Source organism: Delphinapterus leucas, chromosome 19, assembly GCF_059928025.1.
Source record: "Delphinapterus leucas isolate spDelLeu-1000000601 "Yukka" chromosome 19, BTC_Dleu_Yukka2, whole genome shotgun sequence".
NCBI lineage: Eukaryota > Metazoa > Chordata > Mammalia > Artiodactyla > Monodontidae > Delphinapterus > Delphinapterus leucas.
The window spans coordinates 70425329-70441814 of NC_143147.1; the positions used below are offsets into that span (position 1 = coordinate 70425329).

General features: G+C 49.0%; 1 protein-coding gene across 3 annotated transcripts in view; it reads right to left on the bottom strand.

Annotated features, from left to right (window-relative positions):
* The window catches only part of LOC111182923 (transcription factor COE1-like), a 44020-nt gene extending 40588 nt beyond the window's left edge, over window positions 1–3432 (bottom strand). The window contains exon 1 of one of the 3 annotated variants that reach the window (XM_089901754.1): window positions 2488–3432. In XM_089901754.1, coding sequence (XP_089757880.1) covers window positions 2488–2595 — 108 coding nt within the window. In that variant the 5' untranslated portion in view covers window positions 2596–3432. Of the gene's footprint in view, window positions 1–244; window positions 2311–2487 lie in introns of those variants that run through there. The other 2 variants (XM_089901755.1, XM_089901753.1) reach the window with 2 other exon arrangements.
* Between the last annotated feature and the right edge of the window lie 13054 nt (window positions 3433–16486).

Below are 16486 nucleotides of genomic sequence, written 5' to 3' on the forward strand. Positions count from 1 at the left end.
GGAGCCGCGCGTGGTCGCGCGGTCGAGGGCGGGTTCGTCCCGGCGCCCTTGACTCTGGAGTGCGAAGCCGGGCCCGCCTCTCTCCATCTTTCGGGACTCAGCACGAACTTTTCTGGAGCAGAACCTCAGGAACGAGGAGCCCGCGTTCTCCCGGAACGGGAAGCGGCTTGGGGGACCCCGCGCGGGGCGTGTTACGGATGCTTTGCCCTCGCTGGGGAGCGCGCCTCCCGAGGCGCCCACTTACTTTTTCCTTCTCCACGAACCCCGCCAAGGCTGTCCCCTCGATCTCCGCGGGCTGGCCCTGTCTGTCGTAGAGGGCCAGGACGAAGCGGAAGAAGTTGGATTTCCGCATATTGGAAGGCGGCTGCTTCGGAAAGTGAGCCCGGGCCAGACCCACCCCGCTGCGGCCAAAGACGCAGAGTTAGACGGCTCAGCGGGACAACACCCGTGACCCCTTGTCACCCCTTACACACGCGCGAACCCTCAAACACCCGCCTCCTCTGCCCCCAAAACGCCCCGTGGGCCCCCTACACGCCCCCTCAGGCGCCCCGGGCCCAGCCTGCGACGGGACACGCGTGCTGTCGCCCGGCCAGTCCTCCCCGCCGAGGACCTGCGCGCCCCCCCGAGCCCGACGAAGAGGTGTGAAAGTTTTCTTTGGGTTTTGCGCAAGAGACAAAACGCTGTACGCGTTTACTCCGACCTGACGCGCGCTGCATCGGGAGGAAGAAAAGTAGCGGTGGATGAGGGGACGCGCGATCGTGGAACAAAGCCTGTCGTTTACAACTTAGGAGGAGGGTGGGCATGGGAGTTGGTTCTCGACACCCCCTCGAATCTCCCTTGCGCAGGTGCGAATGGTTGGGGAACATGCTCCCCTCCTCGCTGAAGCAGCCATCCTCCGGGAAACCTCATGCGCCCCCTGTCTCCACTGCCCAGCCGCGGGTGCCCGGCCTCGGGGAGCCGTCTGTCCCCTCACCGCCCAAATAAAGCATGTGGAGAAAAAGGATCTGCGGGTGGAACTCAGAGCAGTCAGGAGTGGTCGCTGTGGGAAAGGGAATTGGGGATTTTTAAAAAAGACCTGTCCTGACAAAGGTTCGCTGTTCCGCAGAAATCCTCACACCCTTTCCAGAAATCCTATGGATAAGGGCTGACGGCTGAGGGCGCCCTCCCGGGGGCTGGAGCCTGGGGCGCCGGGGGCGCAGGGCGGCCACTGACAGCCCGACCTGGCCAACACAAGGGTGCGCGCACACACACGCACACACACGCGCACACACACACACACACGCATCCTTTTGTTTCTAGCCCAGTTACCCAACTCACTCTCACTACCAACCACCTCCACCCTTACTATCATCGGGGATGGGAACAGTGTTGTGTACACTTGTCCCCAGCCCGGAGAAGATGAGGGTGATGTAGTTAGTCATCTTCATTCTTCCCCTTCCGCCCTCTCTGGGCCGGAGAGAGCTCGGAGCCACCAGATCTCCCATTCCCCCAAGCCCAGCTGGTGGCCTAAAAAAAAGGGGGGGACCATTTCTCACTTGGGACCAGGAGTCCCCAGAAAGGGTACTGAGGGTGCCCAGGAAAGTTCCGCCAGGTCCATCTCCAAAAGCAGTGCCTCTAGGCCATACAGCCTAGCATCCAGGAGCTGAGAGTGGCAAAGGGGCTAGAAGGGGCCATGGTCCTAGACGGTGGGGAAGACTTTTAGGAGACATCAGAATTAAAGTTAGGAGTTGCTGTTCTTCGGGTGGACCAAGAAAAACTGAAAGCTAAAGGGAGAGGGAGGGAGAACCAGAGAGGAGAAATAAGAGATGATTCTATGGGGACACGGAAAGAGAAAAGGGGAGAAAAAGGAGTTAAGAGAAGGAAAAAGAGGAAAGAGAAAGAAAGAGTGAAGAAAGAAGAGGAAGGAAAGAAGGAAGAGGGAAGGAGAAGAAAGGGGGAAAGAAAGGGAGGAAGTAAGGGAGGAAAGGAAGGAGAAGGAAAGTTTTTTAAAGAGGGGGAAAAGGAAAGAAAGAAGAAAGAAAGGAGGAAGGAAAAGAAGAATGAAGAGAGAGGAAGGAGGAAGGAAAGAAATAGAGAAGAAAAGGCAAGGAAAAGAAAGAAAGAAAGAGAAAAAGAAAGAACAGAAAAAAATAGGAAAGAAAGAAAAGACAGGCGGCCTGAAAAGAAACAGCAATCACAGAGAAACACAGATATCCAACATCATACTGGTGAGACGCCTCTTCAGGCTTAAAACAAAATGAAAACAGTCACAGACCAGGCAGGGAAAAGTGCCGGTAAAGCGCGGGCTCCTCGCAGGCAGCTCCCGGCTCTGCGGCCGCAGGCAACCAAGACAGAGCGGCCGGGGGGCGTGGAGCCCCGGAGACGAGCAGAGCCGAGCGGCAGACGCACGAGCGCGGCCCGGCCCCGGGGCGGCGGCTTCCGCTACCACCTCCGGGCTCTGCTGCTCGCCGCTTGCCTCCCCGGCCGCGGTCCCCAAGCGGTACTCACCTCTGCGCCGCCGTGTTGGCGTCCAGCACCCCGGCGCCCTGCATCCACGTCCGCACCGCGTTCCTGCCGCTGCCCGGCGGCTCTTCCTTCATGCTGCTCCCACTCCATTCGATGCTTTGCTGAATCCCAAACATGAAAACAACCTTTTCTTGTGGAAAATCTCCTCCCCCTTGAAAATTTGAAAAAAAAAAAAAAAAAAAAGGAAAGAAACGCCAGCCAGAGATTTTTTTTTTGAGTCGTTGAACTCGCGCTAGAACATCAAGGGGGGCTGGAAAGCAAATTTTTTAAAAATGTAAACCTTCGCTCAAAACTGAGCGATAACCCGAAGGGGAAAAAAAAAAGGAGAGAAAAAAGGAAGGGAAAATCCAACAAAAAGATCGAAACTTAAAAAACAGAGATGTATGCTTGGCTGTTGGGGATTGTTTGGTTGGTTAACTTTTGGTTTGGGTGCTTTTTTTTTTTCTTTTTCTTTTTGTAATGATCACAGGCCGGTGGAAGACAGGAGGGACTGGAGTTTCCTTTTGTAGAGGTACCGTTCGCTTGAAGAAGCAGGAAGAAAAAAAAAAAAACCCTGATGGCAATTTAAGAAACAATAGACTCAACTCGCGCTGCCGGCTTTGCTACTTCGTCATTTTCCACTACCAGGCAAGTTTTTCCTCTCTCTCCCTTTTTTTGTTTTTTTCCTCCTTCTCTCCCAACCAAAGATGTTTCTTTGGTGCGTATAGATGAGGAGGACGCTGGTTGCCCTAGACAGATAAACCAGAGAGGGAGAGTGGGGTGGGGAAAGGGGGAGGGGGGGTAGGGAAAGACAGAGAGGAAAGGAGAGGAGAGGGGGAGAGAGAGAGAGGTGGACCCTGTTGAACGGAGATTCTGTTTTCTCCTTGCTAAAATAGAAGTGATTTGCAGGCTTTCCCTATGGAATCCAGTTTGACTCTCCCCGGAGCTAAACACAAGCACACTAACCCCAAGGGGAGGAGGCGGGGCCCGCGCGGCAAGGGCCCGCCCCTTCATTTGCATAACGCCATCCTTCCGCCTCGCCGCAGCCAATCGCGGCGCAGGAGCCTGCCGGCTCTTAGCGCAGGGTCACGCTCCCTCGTTAACATCCCTCTCCGGCTGGCGCAGGGGAGGCTGCCAAAGTTCCTCGCAAAGTGGCGCGCGAAGGATCGCTTAGTACCCGTGTCCGAGCTGGAGAGGAGCGGGGCTGAGCTGGGCAGAGCCGGGCAGAAGGGAGACAGAAGGAAGGGGAGGAGGATATTCTTCTCAGGGATTTGAGCTGGGGTCTGCATCCCGGCCATTGCAGTCAGCTAAGCATCCTCGCCGAGCCCTGAGCGCGCTCGAGGCGCGCAGGCTGCGCCCTCCCAGGGTCGTGTCCTGCTCCGCTGTCCTGGGACGTCGGGCGCAAAAGTGGAGGAGATGGGAGAGCCCGGGCAGAAGAAGCAGGACGCGCATGCCAGGCGTCCACCTCTTCGCTTTGAGGAGGGGTGGTGGCTGGAAAAATGGGTGCGTGAGATCGGCACTGGGAGCTCGCAGATGGCACTGCCTCCACGCTGGGAGGGTGGGGTGGACCCTGGGCCCCGGCAAGCAAGGCGCCGTGGATCCCCAGGGAGTGGGGGACCCGCGCTCTGCCCCTAGTCAAGCCACGAAACACCTCTCGCTCCGCCGCTAGACTGGAGACCGCCGGCGTTAGGCACTGTCCTCACGTGCTCACTTCTCTGGAGCATTCCGCGGGATAGGTAAACCACCGTTTACCTAACGAATGCTCGCACTGGAGCTGTGCCAGGCTGCGTTTTAAAATTTGCTCGGATTCAATCTCCACCCCCTCATCCCCGCCCCCCAAACAGTTTTTTCCTTAGAGTAGCTACCAAAGCAAAAACAACGTCTCTGATTAGTTATTTGGTGTAGAGTTTCTCTCTTCCTCATTCTGTTAAAATGGGGGGCTTGAACAAACCTTCCCCCCAACTTCGGCCTCTGACACCTGTCAAGAAAGAGAGAGATGAGGAAGGAGGGAATGAAGGGAGGAAGGAAGGGAAGACGAAATGATCTCCTCCCTCAGACCTTTCAACTTATATGCTTGTGGCTGGCAAAGGAAATAGCTAGATGTTTCTGGGTAACGTGCCCCATCATTTTTTAGCAGGCTGTAACCTCTAATAAGCACATGGTGAACTTCTGTTTCATTGCCCTCAAAGGAACTCCCTGAATGCAGCCAAGTCTGCTAAGGCCTCCTTCGGGGAAATTGTCTGCCAGAAATCCAGGTCCCCTTTCTGCCGGCCTTTCTTGGCCCTTTGATTTAGGGACCTCATGGGATCAATGATGGAAAAGTACACATGCCCATGTTGAATGGAATGGAGACAGGCAGAAGTTAAACTTAGTACTCTTGGCAGAGCAGGAAAGTGGGAGCCACTTCCAGATTCGTAAACTAGTTGAAAGATTGTGTTTCAGGCCTGAGGATACATGGCCACTGTCTTCAACACTGCTTTGTCTCTTGTGCACAAAGCCTGCCCAGTCTCATACCATTTAATTTGGACCATTTCATGTGCTGAGCTCTTCCTCCCTGGTACTGTAATTAATGCCATTTCCTCCAAGATGCTCTCGAAGAGATCTGTTTGTTCCATCAGGATCCCCACACCACCCACCAGAGTTCCTGGCACACAGTATATGTTCAGGAGAGGTATGTTGGTGGAAACACTGGAAGGATTATAGGTTTGTGAAGAGGGGAAAGGGGAAGCTGGACACTCTCCATCTCTACAAAATTTAAGTGCACAGTTGAATCTTGGCCTGCTGAAAATTTCCCAAAGCTCCAAGTTTAACCTCCAAGGCCCAAAGGGTCCCCAGAGCCCATCCCTTCCCCTTCCTGGACCATCCCCTGCCTTCTCTGAGGGGATCCTTCAGAGAAGGGGGACCAGGAAGCAGAGGCCACCCCCCTATCAAAGAGCCCCAGGTAGCACCGGCATAAGACCGATACCTCCCTCTCTTTAATTGCCGGAGCCTCCATTTCACTCTCCAGTAAACAGTGTTAAGACTCCCAAGTTGAGTCTGGTGAGGTACACACCCCAGTGATGGGGAACACACAATGGGGCATCAGATCACTGCTAAAGGTGACAGAGAAAGGAGAGACACAGCCACTCTGATGACCAGGATCAGTGAGAGTAACACAACAGATGGATTTCTAGGGGGTCAAGCAAATCTAGAATCACTCTGCAAATGATGTGTTTGTGGAGGGGCCTGAAGCTGCGTGATCCAAAAGAGAAACTGGCCCAGAGAAAGAAGCCTTCAGCAGCCCAATTCCTGCCCCAGAGCCAGTAATCTCCAGGAACTAAATAGGAGGAAGGCAACCTCCACATCCACCAGGCCATGGGAGGAAAAGCAAAAGGGGGCAGGTATCTTTTGCTACGACCAAGTCCATTTGGCTATGCAGAGGCAGCAGATACCTCACCTGGGATGCTGAGTGTACTTTATTTTAACCAAGCAGAGTGTATTCGTAGTTTTTCTTCTGGGCATCCTTGTGCTTTCAACCTTGCTCTCTTACCTAGTAAGAAATGTTTAAGTAGGAAGGAAGCTAAAGAGAAGGTGGAAAAGAGACGAAGAGGGTGATAGAAAACTGGGAACAACACCCAGGCCAGCAGAATGGTACCTTTTTGTGGATTTCCTCTGGTGAATCATGAAGTAGCACTGGCAGTTTTAAACTTTGAAAAATCCCTTAAACGCTTTTCAGTCTTCCCTCATGTAAGGTTTGCACCACCTGCAGCGAGCAAAACGTGTGTGTACAGGGGTGACTGTAAAGTATGTACCGAGAATGTCTTCATCCTCTTTACGTTATAGCCACATCCTCTGTGGAGAGACAAACTTGTATGCATAGCATTGCCCAGGCTTTATAGCATGGGTGATATGACTTTAGGGTAACTTATAACGGTAATCACTTATAAGGTAAACCCTGCTTATCAGTGTAATCAAATGGGGAAAGGAGGAATTTTGTTAGAAATGCAGATTTCCAGGCATTGTCCAGACCTGCAGAATTAGGGAGGAAGAAAGTGAGGGGTAAAGAACATGTACATGAGGAAAATATACAGCAGAGTGAGTCTATATGTGGCAGGAGCAATTGGAAGGGCTTTATATTCCCCTGGAGTGAAGACTCCCTCGGGGCTTCTCAGAGTTTCCTCCGCCTGGCGGTGGGCGCGGTACAGCGTCCACCCTCTTCCTCTCCGTTGCTCCAGACAGCAGACAAGGCTGCCCAGCCCTCGGGGTCTCCCCGCGCTGGGGGCAACTCAGGCCCTGTGCGCAAGCCCTTCTCCCCACCCCGACCTTGCAAACCCTCTCACTCGCGGCCATCCCAAGCCTCTTACGTCACAAAGAGATCAATTCCGTTTCCTGGAGAGCATCAGTCGCCGCGGTAACTTCCGGGGAGTGCAAACGGAAACACCCCCGCTCCCCAAAAGAGCGGAGACAAGATAAACACTGCCCAGCTAAGACTAGGGGGACGTCCCAGGGAAAGAGGGAATCTTCTCCGCGAGTCCACCCCCAGGAAGCCAGACTTGGGACCTGTCATTTAGAAAATTCCCTCGTTTCGGTCCCCCTTAGGGAGACACGCTCCCAGAAGGGCCGCCTGTCGGGGAAAGGCCCCCTGCCTTTTGCCGCTAGCCAGAGACCAGAGTGAAACCGGAGGAAATATGCCTCCTCCAAAGCTGGGAAGAAGGGAAAAGGGAAAGACGGGGCGATGAAGGCCAAAGTCTCCGAAGGCGGCCCTGCTGGAGTCACGGGCAGGGTTGGACAGAGGCCAAGGCACTGCCCCAGAGAGGAGAGGGATAGGTGGGTGCAGGGTGGTGGCCCGGGGCCCTGGGAAAGAGAGGACCTGAGCGGGACGCAGCTCCGCAGCGGCCCCTGATCAGCACCCAGACGCTGGCGGGGGTGGTCAAACAACGGGTCCCGGTCGCCCGCGGCAAAACCGTGCCCCTGCCCTCCTAATGCCTCTACGCGCTGCCCTGGCCATGGTTCCACCGGAAATCGTCTGTCCTCCCTCCTTGCTGTCAGTCCTCTCCGGCAAGCGGCAAAGGGAAGGGGGCATTTCCCTGGACCATGAACCCTGATTCCGACCCCCAGCGCTGCAGAGAAGCCCCGATTTGCGCCCAGTCCGGCTGATACTTCCAGACCCTGGGAGCGTGCCTCTTCCCACAGCACGGACAGGGAAACTGAGGCCTAGAGAAGGACAGAGTCACCCACAGAGAGCTAGGAGGTAGAGGTCAGGCAAATAACACCGCTGGGGCTCTGGCTTTGGAGCGCTTAGTCTGCTGGGACGAGGGCTTGAGGCCAGGGGTTCTAACGAACCTTTCCCGAATCGAACCTGCAGACTCTCGGGTTTCCTCTGGGGTGGTCCCCAGATAAGAATAGATCCCATTTGTTGAAGGTTTTATGGGCATAAACTCACTGAAGTCCCACAACAGACAAACGAGGCAGGTAAGATCACCCCTATTTTACAGGTGAGAAAACTGACGCTCTGTGATTAAAATGAAACTTGCCCACAGCTGCATTGCTAGTAAACTCACCGAGCCGAAATTTCTTCAGAGCCTATGTATGCTCTGAACCTTGGATCCAAACCACTCACCCAGCTTCGGTGCTCATCTCCCGCATTCGCCTTGGTGCTTGACCCCATGGCTCGAAGATCCCTTTAGCTCTCGGGCCCGTAGGTATCCTGGATGACAAAGGAGCGTGGGCGCAAGCTGTCTCCCCGAAGGTAGGCAGCAGAGGGTAGAGAGGACGGTAAACGGTTCTGAAAAGCTGTAATACGCGGACTGCGTGCGCATTCCAGCGGTCGGATACAGATGCCCGCGTCTCTCCGGGCCGCCGGCGGCAGGGCGCGCTAGGGTCGTGCCAGCTCCAGCCCTGGCTCTGCCACATTTGTTATGTGACCTCCAGTTAGCCGCTTCTCCCCAGCCCTAGCTGAAGTTTTAGAGCTCCAGGCGGACGCAAAGTCGCCTAATTGAAATAGACTAAATAAAAGACTGCGGGGATGCCTGGGACGCCCATCAGAGGGCAAAAATCTGGACACCTGCGGATGTGCTTTAATGGAGGAAGGCCACATGGCCTTGGAATGACCATAGCTAAAAGCTGAAGTTAGTCTGTGCAGAGACAACACAGTTAGGGGCACTGCCAGAAAGGTCCCAGTCCAAGGCTGCCCCAGGGCGCGACCTTACCCCTCCCCTGACCCTTCCACACAGTCCTCCAGCCGGTGGGATTGGAGTCTGATCAGGCTGCTTGATTCTGGAGTCTGAATGGCCCTCGCTCCCCGCACGGAAGGAGACTCCAGGGTGGGAGAACAGGGCTGCCGGGCTGTTTGGAAATTAGCATCCCTTCAGTAGTGCAGATCTGAAAGAAGGAAACTGAGGCCTCCGAGGATTTGGAGCGGAAGGGAAGGAGGAGAAGGCGTGTTTGCTTAGAGGAAAGTAGAAGGGAGGAGGAGTTTAGCAGACAAGCTCGAGATGTCCCAGTCACAAAAAGTTCTCGAGTGTGTTTTCTTTAAGGTGCAATTCACTGGGTGTTTACGCACCACTCCGCGCTTGGAGGTCTTTGCTGGATGTGTGTGATGTGAGTGTGCAAATATGTTTGTACAAACGAAGAGTGGTTGCATACCGTGGGTCTGTGGAATACGAGTCTGTGGCAGTGAGTGACATCGCGCACTTGGGTGCATGTGTGCGCGTGTGCTTGAGGAGGATTGTTGCACACAAAAGTGAGTATACAAGTGCATGTGTATAGTGTGTGCATGTGTCACGTGTAGACATTCCTCCTTTATGTGAGCGGGTATGCATGTAATATGTGTGCAGAAACATGGTACTCGTGTCTGAGCCTGAGCTCATATGTGATTCGTGTGTCCATATGTACACGTGAAATCCAGCGAAGTAGTCCTCCAAAGATCTCAGGTCCAGTCAGAGGAACGGTGCAGGCAGGCTGCAGACTGAGCGCCCCACGGCAGGCGTGGAAACTGTGGCTCCTTTGGCCTGCAGGTAGCAGGAGGTCGCCCACGGGGCGCAGGAGCCGCGCAGAGGCTACAGGTTAGCGCCCAGCTCGGCTCCAGGCGGGCGAGGCAGGTTCCGCCGGGGTCCGCAAATTATGCGGATTGCGCGCGCACTGATCCCTGGTGGACAGTTCCGCGCTTTCAATTGTTCCTCGCTCACAGTTTCTGATTATTGATGCCCTGTGTCCTAGAAGAGACTGCTTCGGGTTAACTGCGTATTTATTACCTTTATCACCGTCATTATTTGGTGGCTGTATGAAGATGGTGCCAAGCCCACCGAGACCGCCGTGCCCCGCCTCCTCGAGGCTGCCCTGGGCGCGCAGTGACCCGCGGGTGCCCGAATCGTCCCTTTACGTGGAGCCACAGCGCCACCTCGCGACCACCCTGCCTACCTCCCTCCCGTCACTGCCGCCCAAGGCAGGGCCTTTCCTGGGCCAGATCACCCAAGTTCCCACTACTGGCTTTCGATTCGCTTTTCATTCCTCTTGCCCTCACTAGAATGTTCCACTTCGCCGGAGCCTAGAGATTCCTCCAAACACACCTTTGCCGCCGCACCTTTGTACAGGGGCGGAACGCCTACACCCTTCTCCACCTGGAGAAGCTCCTCTCCTCTTGCAATCACCGGCTCAAGCTCACCTCTTCCGCGAAAACTTTCCAAACCCATACTATAGGCAGTCACTCGCGCCTTTTCCTGATTCGCCTAATGCTCATATCATATTGGACAGGAAATATCCTTTAAGTGTCTCTCCGTCCTCCCTAATCAGTGAGCTCCTCGACAATGTCTGTGGTTGCTTATACAAACGACAATGACAAAAATTAACAATAAAAGCTAGTGTTTACTGAGAGCATACCATGGAGCATCTTATGCAATGTACTGTTCTAAATACTTGACTTTCATTATCTCATTTAATCTACCAGGAAAACCATGAAGTAAAGCATCCATATAATTTCCCAGTTTTCAGGTGAAGCTAGAGTTCCTGTCCAAGGTTGCACTGAAGATCCCAAACCAAGTTTGTTGGTCTGATGCCAGAACCCACTTTTCTTAACCTCTGTGCCTTGCAAATTTATTCAGCTCTATATCCACAGGCTTTAAGACAGGACGAGGCACAGAGTGGGCATTCACATATTTATGAATAAAGGAACCACTGCCAATTTAAATTCTTTCCTCTCCAGGACAGCTGGATTAGAAAAACACTGCAATTATCAGATACCTTGCTTGAAATGTTAACCACGATGATTTAACCCAAAAGAGGATTCCGCTGTTAACTAGATAGGTGACTTTGTTGAAGTCATTTCATCCTCAATTTCCTTGTTTGTAAAAGTAAGTTTGCTGTGAAGAATAAGTGAGGGGAAAATGTAAAGTATTTGGTACAGGCCCTGGTACTGTAGTCCATATTCAATAAAAGTTTGCTATTTATATAATTAGTAATGATAGTTTAGAAAACTAAGGCACAAAACACAAAATCGACTTACCCCTATTCACAGAGAATTCATGGTGCCTCTGTATAAAATCATCTCACTATTATACCTTAATTTTCATCTTGAACATAAAATACGTAATAAAATATGTTTGGTTTATTGTGCTTTGAGTGTTAATGTTAACTCTGCTCTGTTATAAAATTTTAAGGGGGGGGGAAGATATAATTAAACAGCAAATCAGCAGACTTTGACTCTCACCCTTTCCTTTTGCTTTGTAGGTTTTTACCAAGAAGGATTTAAAGAAAGACTATAAAAGTGCTTATTATTCTGGAAAGTACAAAACTCTATTTTTTAATTTTGGGGACGTTCTGGGCTAGTTTTTCCCCCCACTTGAAACACTTTGTTGCTAGTAATACACTAAAAGTTTAAAATTATGTGTCTAAGCAAATAATTGTACCCAAATAAAAGAAACAAATGAAGCTTGTTTAAACATATTCCAGAACTTCAGACATTTCCCCAAAAGGCTAAGTTTTAAAGGTTCAGGGTGTCTTTGTAGGGTGACCCATTAAACAATTACTCTTATTAGCAACTTAAGTGAATATGAACTTTTCTGTCTGATCAGGCTCTAACTTTTTTACTGTCAAATTATTTTAGAAAGACTCTATTGATTGGTATAATCATGTCATAAAGAAGTGATTTCTCCATTTAGCTGGCCCACAATGAATTTCTGGAAACTTCATCCCAGCCCCACGTTTAGTTTAGTTCATTTGTACCTCCTTCCTAGTCTATGCAATACTAATGTATGAAGATGGAGAAGTGGATTCAGGAAATCTTACCTGCCTCAAATTAATGTGTTAAGAGATTTTGTTGTGTAGCTGACAGATATTTCATTACCCCTGATTGGGGATTTGCTTCATACCGATGGTGTGAGGCTCTGGCTTTTTGACAGTTGTGTCAGGTGGCGGGAGGCGGTGGGTCCTGTTCTGTTTATTTTCTTCTTTTTTTATTCCTAGTATGGTAGCCATTAGAGATGCTCACCAAAATTAGGACTTTTCCTCTTCCAGGGGCATAGTAAGATGAAAGTATTCTGATCCTTCTGCATTTAGATGTGACCTTGTAATCTGCTTTGACAAATGAGGAATGAGCAGTAGTAGTGTGTGTTATTTACAGGCAGAAGCTTTAAGAGCCAGTGTGCAATTCACCAAATCCCCTTCCCCGTGTCACAGCTGCTGGCCACCCCCAGATGGAGTTTCGCCTCACCTGCCATTCTTTGCAAAGATAATGTGGAGTGAAGAGCCCTCCAACTCACAGTGGACTTTTAACATGAATGGGAACTAATCTTTTGTTACTGTATGTCCCATCCCAGAGGTTTTTTTTACTGCAGCATAATCGAGCCTCTCCTGACTAATATGCCTAGGAAGGTAGCTTATCTTTCTTTTTCTTTTTGTGGACAATGTGAAAATTCTTCTCCTAGGATGAAAAGTACACTTCCACACCCAATTAAATAGAATAATCAGATAATGAAATTATTCAATGAGAAATTGGTATCTTATTTTCTTACTCAATTCATACATTTCCTGTGGATCAAAACATCATTTTGAAAATTCTGAAGTGGGGAAATAATTTTAGATATGCAGAAAAGGAATCTCAAAATCATTGCTAGACCTTCACAAGAATTTCCAGTGGGCCCTTTGTCCACTTGCAGATACACAATGTGGGGAATTTCACAGGTTCTGATTAGAAGAGATTTTTATTAGCAATTGTATGAGAGAACAGAGAAACATTTCTTCCTCCATTGTGTTCATCTCTATAATTTCAGGTTGGGTAAAGGGAAAAAATACTTGACTTATCAGCTTGTGTCTAAGGAACATGATCTAGGGCAAGTCAATTAACTGTTCCAGACCTTACTTTCTTCATCTGGAAAATAAGAGTGTTGGACAAGACCATCATAGGATGCCATCCAGTTCCACTAAATTAGAACTCCAAGATACTTGGGTGATTTCAGTTTTAGGAATCAGTGCTACAGTAGTACAAGAATCTTCCTGTGTTTCTATCTTCAGCACGATTTTGTGAGACATTTGTAGTTTTTAAAATATTGATCCCCAACTTAAAGCTACTGCTCCTTAAGAAAATAGATAGTGCTTCTTTTCTTCAACCTCACATTTTTTAATGTAGGAATCTGCTAGAAAATTGGACCATATAGATTTGGGGCCATATAAAATGCATTTTCATTGTCTAGCCAAGAGGAACATTCTGCTTTTCCATTGGAGAGCTATTCTCTTCAGGTTTTATGAGCAGATCACCGAAGGAAATATTTCTTGTGAATTTTCAGGAAATTTTTGTGAGAAAATATTGATCGTGTAACAAGTGCTGTAGGGTGAAATCATTACTATCTGTTCTTTATCCTCAGTGTGGTATGACTTATTACCAGAAGCAATACTATTACCTTCCTTTGGATAAGAGTTTACAACTGAGAAGGTGGTTTCACATGAGTTGTTGTCTTGACTCCTCTCAACAAACCATGCAATCGACATTTCTCCCCCATTTTACAAGGGAGGAGCTGAGGTTGAGATCTGCCCTTGCCCCGTGGCTAGTAAGTGGCCAGGCCTGGCTGTAACCCAAGAGCCACAAATGTCCATGAAACTAAGAAAGCTGTCTGCAACTCTACCAGGGAATAGAAAGTGTTGAAACCAGGGCACAGGGTACTACTTTACAGAAAGATGAAGGATGCTTTCTGTTACACACATTATTGCTGTGAGCTGATTCCTGGTTTCTCTCTCCTCTGGGTACCCCCCCAAAATTACAGTCCTCTGCTTGTAGTGAGGTGTGGTCATCTGACCTACTTGAGCCAGAGCATTTATTTAGAAGTGAGAGGACCCAGAGTAGTCACTCCCCTCAACCAGAGGCATTACCAAGGGTAGATCCACCAGCTGGGGTCCTGCTGTCCATGATCACAATGAGCAGAGGTCTTGGCCAATATACCCAGTAGACTTAATGGAAACAAGTGATCTAAGCCACTGGGGATTTGGGGTTTGCTTGTTATTGCAGCTTAGATTAGCCTGTCCTGACTGGTAGTTTCCTAATTCAAATATAACTCTTTTGTAAAAGAAAACTATCTCTGTGGGGTGGTCTTTTGTAAACTTGAGTCATATACAGTCAGCCCTCCGTACCCCTGTGCTCTGGATCCAAGGTTGGTTGAATCCACTGGATGTGGAACCCTGTGGATATGGACGGCCGACTGGACGACATCATTTTACATAAGGGACTTGAACGTCCTTGGATTTTTCTATTTGTGGAGTCCTGGAACCAATCCCCCTCGGATACCAAGGGACAACTGTACACATACCTTTTAAAAAGAAAACATTCTCCTGGATCCCTCATGTTTTTATTTAAATTAATTTTACTATCTTACTTAAATATGCACAAGCATAAAACTAGGGATAAATTCTTTATGCATATGGCACAAACAACTGTGAAAACAAATGACAAAAATAATGAAAAACACCACAAAAGCAAAGATTTATAAATGAACAATAATAAAACGCTGGAAAACATTGTTTTGTGGAAACTAAATTGCCACTCAAATGTCAAGATGGCTCTGAGTTCAAAAAAGTAGGTTCTTTGAGGCTGATATGTCTGTATAATTATGTCTGGTGAAATGTCTCAATTCTTCTACCATTTTTCTCTTTTTTTGAACCACCACAAAGCATTCCTTAATACATGTGGTATAGGAAGATCTTAAAGGAGTTATTTCAGTAGCAAATCCACCTCTGTCCCTTTCTTACCAGATTATGACAATAAAGAATCACTGTTGGCACCAATAAACACTAACTAAAATGTGAGATTAAAAATTTTATGTCAGTACTCGGTTTTATGGAAATTACCCAGATAAGTCTGACTATGCTTAACTTTTTAATATTATCATTGAAGTGAAAGCCCTGAGCTTTTAAGTTCCTGTCAAAATCTAAGAAACTCCCCACTCTCCAAAATATATTGTATATGCCACTGAACTGTACACTTAAAAATGGCTGAAGTGGTACATGTTATGTGTATTTTACCACAATTTAAAAAAAGTTTTTTTCAGAGAGAATAGTGCAAGTTTCAGAGCAAGATCTCCTGACTATCAAATCCCCACTCCCACTATTTTGATGCTGAGTGACCTTGAGGCAAGTTGCTTAACCTCTCTGAACCTCAGGTACCTCATCAGCAAAGTAGTACTGTACCCATTGAACAGTTGTCTTGAGGAACAACGAAGATAGAGTAAATGGAAGAGTCTAGCACAGTACCAGTCTGTGGAGAACTGCTATGTGTTTCCTCCTGGGCCATTGCTAAGACTGCATTTCTCAGCTTCCCTAGCAGCTAGGTATGGCTCCAGTTGAGCTCTGGCCAATAAAGTGTAGGTGGAATTGCTGGAAGCCATTTCCAAATATAGTTTATAAAAACCTCCCACAGAATCTTCCACCCTTCTTCCCCCTTCTGTGAGCTGAATCAGAGAATCCAAGCGAAGACTCCAATGCTATAAGGCAGGGCTTAACAAACTTTTTCTGTAAAGTGCTGAGAGTCAGTATTTCAGGGCTCATGGGCTATATACTCCCTCTGTCGCAAGTGCTCACTCTGCCATCGCAGCAAGTGCTCACTCTGCCGTCGCAGCTACAAAGCACAGGTGATACATACAAATGGATGTAGCCGTGGTCCAATAAAATTTTATTTACAAAAAAAAATTACAAAAAAAGTATTCAAATTTGACCCAAGAGCCAAGTTTGCTGACCCCTGCTCTGGGATGTCAGAATCACAGGGTCAAAGGAGTCTGGGTCCCTAAAACTGCGCGAGGAAATGCACTTTAATACAAGCAAGAAATAAACTTGTCTTACGTTAACTCATAAGAGATTTTAGGCTTTTGTCAGTGTTAGCCTACTGTGACATTTTTGGAGGAGGTCATGGAAAAGATGTGACCCCCTGTTGACCCTCGAGCTGAATAAGGGCAATCTGAGGCTCTTCACCCCCTCCCCTGTCCTTGAAATGTACGTTTGCCCCCATTCCCACAGTGGGAACTGTTTTCAAGGACATGGCCTTGAGAGAGCAATGTGTTGTTGAGACCATCCGGACAGGATACGTGACTGAAATCCATTATCCCAAATCTACCTAAACTTTTAAGATTCGGATGGGCATGTGCAGAGATCTACTCATCTTGCAGCCACCCAAGACAAGCCTCGTATGTAAGTTCTCTTGCTTATCAAACCTGCCACCTACAAATCTGGAGTCGTCTGCCTCTTTCTTCGGTCTCCCCTTGCCCTCCGTGTACAGGGGTCAGTTTCAGATTTTACCCGGGAAGCTCCTGAGGTTTTAAACCAACAGATATCATACCAACCACATAAGTCCCTCTTCTGCCCTATGTTCCTTTGAAGACAAGGACTGTGGGTTATTCATCTGTCACAAAGCCTTCCCGATACATATTAGTGAAATAAAATAAACACCATCAAATAGATATTCATGTGCATGGGGAAATTAATAGATGCAAGAGCTATGACACTGAAAGTCACCTCTGCCCCCTCCATGCCATCACCCTATTCCTGGACA